Raw genomic sequence first — 8,850 nt, forward strand, 5'->3', positions numbered from 1 at the left:
AGAGAAGAATATCACATTTTTCATCTTTAAAATACCATACATACTATTTTGATACTAAAGAATTGGTATACTGTAATTATTTCTCATCAACACTAATACCATATTTCTGCAGTGTCAAGCACTTGCTTTACTCTTGCCACTACTTATATGCATACAAGAGATTTAGAAAGAAAATTTTTATTTAGGAAAATGGGAACAGAGGAATGTGTTTATTTTTTGAAGAGAAAAGTGAGCTAAGATATTAGTTCAAATACATGATTAGGAAGCTAACTATTTAAATCAGATTCCAAAGAAAATACTTATTAGAAGAGGAAAGGTGACATTTCACATTTAATGAGAGCACAATTGTCAAACATTTCAAAAACCAAAAGTGTTTATAAAAATTTAGTTCTAAAAGGTAAATATGCTAGATTTAAAATATATGTATTTTAGTAAATATTTGTGCACTTATTTTTACTGTCTGAAAACTTGCAAAAAAAGGAAGCCTGAAGGCTTCTGAAAAGCAAAATAAAAGTGCTCATTTATCCTGGAATCTTAGCTTTCGATGAGGAGATTCAACAGTGTCTGTTTTCATTCATTCTCAGATCTACCGTAAGGATGATCAGAATCCTGAAGGAGTGCCCGATATGCACATCCTCCTATTGAAGTAAAATGGGAGTTTGCTTAAGTCAAGACTGCAGAATACAGCAATACATATATAAAGGATAGACATGGAAGTGTTGTTGTCAGTTTTGGTCATGCAGGGCCCATGGGTTATCTCTGATCCTGCACCACTATCTGAAGGGAATAGAAAAACATTCGACTACTAAAATAATTACAGAGATAAATATTATATCTTTTTACCATCTTTTATATTTCAAACTTTTTATTAGGATTGTTAATGTTTCCAGATAATATCTGTATTTTATAGGAAGTGAATGGCAATAACAAAGGATAGTACATGTAAAACTACACAACTGTTGTTTAAAAATTGTGAAAGGATTTTTATAAACTTTCTATAATCATGAGGGTTGGGCTTCACATGATTAGCATCTGTTTTTTATAGTACAATTTCAAGTGTTGTTTTTTCCCCTCAGGACATTTATTCAGAACAGCTGGGGATCAACCGTGTAACCTGTCCACAGTGTCGAGTGCCTTCCCAATGGTCAGCCACCCAGTCTTTGGTCTACATACAGCCAGCTCAGGGCATTCAGAGTTTGGTGGCTTGGGAACACTTGGTACTCCCACAGCCTTAGCAGCACATCCCCAACTAGCACCTTTTCCAGGTAAACATCTGTTACAAAGAATATTCAACCTTCTGAAGAAGAAACAATGAACTGTCCTAATTCAAATAGACAGTGATTTATTTTACATCAGCAAGCAGGGTGGAAGAGGTTCAACTTTTCTGTGTCAGAGACCTCAAGATCTGGGGCTGGGCAAGGTCCAGGAAATTCCTGAGTGTAATTTACAATGTGAGGAAAGGAAAACATTGCAGATTGTCCGAGATTATCACTAATAGCCTCTCAGGAGTCGTCCTCGAAGAACCACTGTAGTGTAACAGAAGTAATAGGTGTTCTTGCCAATAGTGAGGTTTAACCAGCCAGACACTTGTTTTTTGTTTTTGTTTTTTTCATCTTAACATGCCTTTGTTTCTATTAGGTGTATGTGTTCATCACAAACAATAACACTGGAAGGTATTTATTTAATATTGAGAAAATATGCAAGGGTAATGGATCTATTCTCCCTTTTTTGGGTAACTTTTTCAATTATGTTTTCTGTCCGACACCTGTAATAGTGAAAGTTTTAACCAAGCTCAAGAGATAATGTTGATTTTAGTTGTCCTTTGTCAGCTCAAGCTGTGATTGATTGATAAGAACCATGAATTTTTTCTTCACTTTGGGAATCAAGAACAATGGTTAAAATTTTCAAAAGCACTTTAATGACTTAGGGTGCCCATGTCTCATTGAAAGTCAATGGAACTTAGGATCCTAAGTTCCTGTCACTTTTGTAAATGAGACTTAGAACCTGGGTTCTGTAGCTAGTTTTGAAAATTTTACCCCAAGTGAATAGGTACCTAAAAATTGTCAAGTTGTAGCAACTCAGTAGGGTCCCAAAGTATGGAAATACTATAGACACTGCTTTAGGGTAATGATTATTATTGCTTTCCCTTAGATAACTGTTACTGGTAATAAATTTTTATTCATGGTGGCATCTTGTAAAATTTTACAATAAGCTCTGATAAGCCCTTTCCTAAACAAAATTGCAGAATTCTGTGGGAGATCGGTTTTTTTGCATGTACAAAATTATGTGCCCTGGTAGCATCTGACTTCCATCTTAAGGTGTCAGATATTCTGCTAGTATTTTCCCACATCCTTATTCTGCTAGTATTTAGAACTCTTTAATCCCCTGGGGAAACAAAACCTCATATTTTAATACACATTGAGCATCGTAGAGAAGTGTGGGTGTCAAAATTTGTCTCCTGATGAAGCAAAGTGTTTTTGTAACTATCTTCTGTAGATTGCAACAGAATATTTTTTCACAAGAACAGGATTTTCTTTTCTAGGAACTGAACTATGTGTAAAGACTGTATTTTTTTTTTAAAAATAGAATTTGTAAGAATAGAATTCTACCTCCAAAATTCCACTTGGCTTACTCATCCTCTCTTGAAAAAAACCCTGAGCAAACCTTGTAATTCCTTGTAATCTTTTATTTTGTTTGCCAGAATGACCTAGTTATATTTTAGAGATCATGTGAATAGAACAGAAGTAGAATGTTGTCACTAGATAAAGGTTCACAACTAGACAGAGGCAAGGCATTTAGAGAAAATCCATGTTGAGGTGAAGTCTAGAAGGTTAAAATTATATTCATAGCAGGAGACCTTAATCCTGGGACAATATTGTAGTTCAGTGGTTTGTCTCTTTTATGCTGAATGATTCATGCAGCTGTAACCATTTTATCTACTGGATGTTGGTGCAATAGAATGACAGTTACTTACTCTAAGCCTTATTCTGAGAGATGTTGAACATCCATATTTACCATAGATGTCAATCCTCTGTGTTTAAGAAAATTGTTTATTTTACTTCAGTGAGAGTTGCATTTCCTCAGCATCCCTTAGGATCAGGCCCTAAATCATTACTTATCTGCTTTTCAGTGATGGTCTTGGAAAAGAGACCTCTTGGGTGCTTCAGTTAATCCGGAAGCATCTTATCTATAAAGGTACAGTTTTTTTATGACTAAGATTGTATATAGAGAGAGTTTTAGTTGTACGTTTTCTCAGAGAATTTTGCTTTGCTGTCCTGCTAAAAGACTGTCTTGAGTTCATACATCCCATTTGGTATAATATCAGACAATATAGAAAGTTTACATAACTATACATAGCTATATAACTGTACATAGCCATTCTGTGTCATTTGAATCTTTGAAGGTGGCACATCGCACCAGGGACAAGCAATTTTCTTGCTTGGTATTTGTGTTATTCCATCCTTTGTGCTGCCCTGTCACCATTCTCTTTGTGTTCCCTTCTTAGCACATGGTAGTGTATTCTCCTTCTCAGGTAGTCTCCACATCTTGATACATCTCAAATATTCTTACCTTTTTCTGAGCAGTAAGCACCTTCTTCCACCACATTTTACTGTGAATTCATTGCTCTTTGTTTAGTTAACATACTTGATATTGAGTAACACCATGGCAGGTTAGAAGATCAGTGTATTTGTCACCGGCATTGTTCACAATCCAGTTTTCATAACCATTAATAGTGTCAGCCAATGAATGTAAAACATGACACGTAATCTAACTGTCCTTTCCAAATTCTCTTCTTGAATAGTAATTCTAAATGACTGTTTGTTTTAAAATAAAAGGCTAAATTCTACTCTCAACTACACTGGTGTAAATCAGGTGTAACTTTATTTACTTCACTAGAGAAATTGACATCAGTGTAAATAACAGCAGAATTTGCCTCCTGTTGGTACAATTTCCATCTTCATACTGTATTGAAGTTGATACCATCTCTTTAAAAATGAAGCATTCCTGTGGAGCGGAGCAATGGATTCTTCAGGTTCTCAACTTGATCACGCGAAACTTACTCAAAGCTGATGCATGTGCTTGCTGTTTTTTTAAAGTATATGTGGTTTTGTTTTTTTAAAAGCATAATTGCACAGAGGAACCTTTAAAGCAGCAATTTCCAAGAGGAGGACACTAATTCAAAAAATGACATGAGTTAGATATAGAAGGCCTATTTGTCATCTAGTCTATCCTGTTACTTGTGGAGATTGTTCCGTACTCTGTATTTTCTAGTGCTCTGTCAGTCTATACTTTTAATCATATTGGTAATAGGAATTCCATTATTTCCTTTGGAAGCTTACTCCATAATCTTATTTTCCATTGGCCTGATCAGCAACACTGAGAGAGGTTATTTGGTTTTTTTTGTTGTTGTATAAAATAGCATAATACGTTATGACAGTTTCTTTCCTTACTGTTGAACAACACAATCAAAAGAGCTGCTTCCACCATTTAAAAAAACAAAACAAAGAAAAACAGTGTGGCAAGCCATGAAGGGAACTGTACGTTCCCTTTCTCTTTCAGAAGTTACAGTATTTTATGTAGCAGTGCACACTTGCTTAACTGCTTTGTTTTATGAAGTCCAAACTTTTTTTGTACTCATGTCATATTTGCATTTACAGATCTTATTTCTGACACTCTCTTGTTACAGGTAGTATAAGATCATGATCCGCGCCCCCCACTCTCCGCCCCCCTTTTATTTAAAAGAAGTTTCAAAAAGATCTTCCCTTTTCCAAAACATGAACCAGTTGTTTCACCAGTCTTTTTTTTCTCTTTTTAAGCAAAGGAGCTTGTTCTTTTAACAGATTTTTTTATTCCTTTAGAAGTGATTTAAAAGTTCTTTTTTCTGGATTATGCTGTGTGTTTTGGTTTGTTGCTGAATAAATGTTTGTTTTTAAGTTGGCTCCACTGCAGTAACTTCAGCAGCTATTACAAACTATGGCCCTGATACTGCAAAACAGTTGTCTTGGGCAGATTCGTATGCCATCATGGATCCCCGTACAAGCTCAGGCATCAACACTGTTGGGCAGTGAATGATGCACAGCTTGTCTACCTCACTACTAATCTCTGCATCAGAGATGTCTGTGTGTCTGAGATGCCATGTGTACAGTATAATTGCAGTGTTGTTGTAGCCATGGTGGTCCTAGGATACTAAAGAGGGGGTATTGTCTCTTATTGGTCTAGCTTGAGTGCTCTGTAAGCTCAAAAGCTTCTCTCTTTCACAACAGAAGTTGATCCAATAAAAGATATTACCTCACCCACCTTGTCTCTGTTTTATGTACAGTATTTAATGTATAGTATTTTGGGGACTTTCCAGGTGAAAGATGCCACAAAAATTCTAAGATGCTGCTCTGTTTAAAATTCAATTATTTTGATTACTAAGGGACCGTGTCAAATGGTTGTATATTTGATCTGCCTGAAAAAAGGAGACTTCATGAATTATTCAAGACTAAAACTGATTTCCTGTTTTGTTAGTGAAACACATTTTCAGTTTTTTTTCAACGTTTTCAAAGTGAGATTCTCATCCCCTACTCAGGCCTCTCTATGTTGTGTAGAAATGCAGGAGTGGCATAAAGGAGCCCTGACAGCACTTTCTGGCTGTGGGAGGATTCTTCCTCCCCCTGCCCCCCATGCTCTGTAAAACAAAACAAATCAAAAAACCTACTACTATTAAAAGATGGCCTTTTAAGGACTCTTTTTTTCAAATGTTGGTGTAGGGGGCTAACTGAGGCAGGGCTGGGGGCACAATGGTCATGTCTGGGGCAGAGCTGTACAGGTTCCTGGCATCACTGTGTACCACAGGGCAGTCCCAGGCTATCTCAATTTGGAGAGGTTCCCAGGGATGTTCAAGTTACGATAGAGAACCCAGAGTAGATAAAAATTGGAAGGGTTCACCTGATATAAAGGTACATTAGCATCTTGTCTCCCTGACCTGGGAGTTCTGGGCCATACCTCTTAAGAGGCACAGCATGGACTCACTCTCACTTTTCACATGATGGATGATAAGCATGCAAAAGTGACCTGTGTTTCCTGATGATGTTCAAGAGCACCAATGTAATTTTGTTGTGGTCACCTCAGCATTGCAACTTACGTGGGTTTTTTTAATGTGCTTTTTTTCAAAATGGGAATAAATAACAATTTAGGGTGTAATTTTCAAAAACTCTTAAATAACTTTAGAGTGTAAGTCCAAGAGAGAGTCAGTGACACTTGTACTTTTAAGTCACTTTAAAATAGGCAGAATTTATTTTGTGGTTCTACTGTAAGTTGCACACAGAAGCTTCATTAAATGAAGATTAAAAAAATAAATTGAGTGAGATAACTAATGTTTGGGTTTTTTCCTTTTTCTTCTTCTTTGAGGTACAGAATGGTGGCGAACAGATGTGCACACTCGTACAGGGGCTGCTTTTTTCCCACCTCTTCTGGGAATTCCACCACTATTTGCTCCTCCTGCCCAGAATCATGATTCCAGTTCATTCCATTCAAGAACTACAGGAAAAAATAGTCGAGGTGGTTTAGAAAAAGGTAACAGTCAAGTTCTAACATGAATAAAACAACCCTGAGCCTATATCGGGGTCAGCAACTTTTCAGAAGTGCTGTGCTGAGTCTTCATTTATTCACTCTGATTTAAGGTTTTGCGTGCCAGTAATACATTTTAATGTTTTTAGCAGGTCTCTCTTTCTATAAGTCTATAAACTATTGTTGTATGTGAAGTAAACAAGTTTTTTAAAATGTTTAAGAAGCTTCATTTTAAATTAAATTAAAATGCAGATCTTATCAGTTTAGTGAAGTGGTTCTTAACCTGGGGTGCATGTACCCCCTGGGGCAGGGCCGGTGCAAGGATATTTTGCGCTCTAGGCAAAATTTCCACCTTGTGCCCCTCCCCTGCACATCAGTTCATTGAGGGGCAACTCCCAACGAGCCCAGGGGCCAGCTGTGCCCAGGGGCTGCTCCCCAGACCAGGTTCCCCCCTCTCCGCCCCCTGAACTCCCCTGGAGGGTGCACAGTCCCCCACGAGCCCTCCCCACCCGACCCAGATGGCCCCCGGCCCAAGTCCACCTATTGGCTTTTCTGGGCTTGGGCTGCTGCAGCAGCTCGGCAGGGAGGATCCGCCTTCCGGAGGCACCGGAGAGCCAGAGCATCCTGCTTGCGGCAGCAGCAAGCCCCAGCCATGGAGGAGCTGGCGCAGTGCAGGGGGGCAGCAGCTCTGCAAAAGCAGCGGCGCTGCTAGCCGGGAGCAGCTGCGCCCCCCCCCCCCCTTCTGCCCAGGCTGCGGCCAAGCGCCCCGCCCTGGGGGGTGGGGGGGGAGGGCTCCTGCAGGCTGCAGTGGATATATGTGAGCGCCAGCCCCGATACGCCCCCCGTCTCTCCCCTCACCTAGGGTTACCATATTTCAACAATCAAAAAAGAGGGGAGAGCCCTGCCCTAGCCCCGTCCCATCCACTCCCTCCCACTTCGCACCCCGATTGCCCCGGTCAGAACCTCCAACCCCCCCCTTGCTCCTTGTCCCCTGACTGCCCCCTCCTGGGACTCCTGCCCCTGACTGCCCCCCAGAACCCCACCCTCTACCTGTCCCCTGACTGCCCCAACCTTTATCCACCCCTCCACCCCCAGACAGCCCCCCAGGGACTCCCACACCCATCCAACCACTCGCCACCCCGAGCGTGGCGAGAGGTGAACTGGGGGGTGCACCGGCCTGGGCTGCAGCCCACTGCTCCCCCCCGGGGGAGGGGGTCCTGCTGCAGCAGATACATGTGGGTGGCGGTCCCCATGCTCTCCCCAGCTCCTCCTTGCCGCGCTCGGGCTCTGCGGCTCCCAGGAGTGTGAGCTGCTGCCGCCGCCCCTCCCACAGCAGGCTCAGGGCCCTGTGCCCCGGCGGCTCACACTCCCGGGAGCTGCAGAACCCAAGCGCGGTGAGGAGGGAGCCGGGGGGGCGCTCCTGCCGCTGGTCTGGGGTCCCGGCCGCCAGCCCTGCTCAGCCTCCTGCCAGCCTGGGGTTCCGTTCGTTCAGTCGGCAGCGGGCTGAGCGGGACCAGCGGCCGGTACCCCGGCTGGCAGCCGCGTGCCAGGCAAAATGGGCTTGCGTGCCAAAAGTGGCACGCATGCTGTAGGTTGCTGTAGGTTGCCAACTCCTGGCCTATATGATCTATTTTCTGGTAGTGTGCATGAGTTTTACTTTGAATTCATCATCATTATCAATCCATCATCATCATAATCCTTGCCATATCTAAACAATTTAGTATGAGTTTATTTTGGCAGTGTGGGCCATCAATCACTGAATACTACTTCTAGGACATATATTTTTGATTTCTTGTTTTTCTGTGATTATATATGTAGGCCATTGCATACCGAGTATACACAGGAGATTTGTTTTTCAAGGAGTAGGTTGATATACAAGTCCATATTCATCACCTGTAGCAAATATAGTTCCACTACGTTGTCAAAGTTGGGGGCTGGCTCTGGGGGACTGTACCCACCTCCAGGGTAGCAGTATGCAGGGAAAGGTGGGGAAGAGCCATAAGATATCATAATTTTACAGATGTTCCTGTTTTTCACTTCGCTTCCCCAGGAGATTTTGGGGGGTGTTAGTGAGAGAGGGCTCCTCTCCCTGCACACACCCCACCCTGTATGTCATTAAGCCAAGGTATTTGAGCCAGATGCTGAGTTCAGGATTTGTGCCTTAGGGTATGTCTACACTACGGGATTATTCTGATTTTACATAAACCGGTTTTATAAAACAGATTGTATAAAGTTGAGTGCACGCAGCCACACTAAGCACATTAATTCGGCGGTGTGCGTCCATGGTCCGAGGCTAGC

At 41.5% G+C, this 8,850-nt stretch overlaps 1 protein-coding gene across 25 annotated transcripts in view; it reads left to right on the forward strand.

Annotated features, from left to right (window-relative positions):
* BAZ2B (bromodomain adjacent to zinc finger domain 2B) overlaps positions 1-8,850 on the forward strand; it is a 264,100-nt gene that overhangs the window by 139,258 nt on the left and 115,992 nt on the right. For 17 of the 25 annotated variants that reach the window (XM_075070184.1, XM_075070185.1, XM_075070183.1 and 14 more), the window contains 2 exons: positions 1,077-1,265; positions 6,394-6,558. In XM_075070184.1, coding sequence (XP_074926285.1) covers positions 1,077-1,265; positions 6,394-6,558 — 354 coding nt within the window. The remainder of the gene's footprint in view (positions 1-1,076; positions 1,266-6,393; positions 6,559-8,850) is intronic. The other 8 variants (XM_075070190.1, XM_075070195.1, XM_075070206.1 and 5 more) reach the window with 3 other exon arrangements.

The sequence above is a fragment of the Chelonoidis abingdonii genome, chromosome 10, assembly GCF_003597395.2.
Source record: "Chelonoidis abingdonii isolate Lonesome George chromosome 10, CheloAbing_2.0, whole genome shotgun sequence".
NCBI classification, from domain to species: domain Eukaryota; kingdom Metazoa; phylum Chordata; order Testudines; family Testudinidae; genus Chelonoidis; species Chelonoidis abingdonii.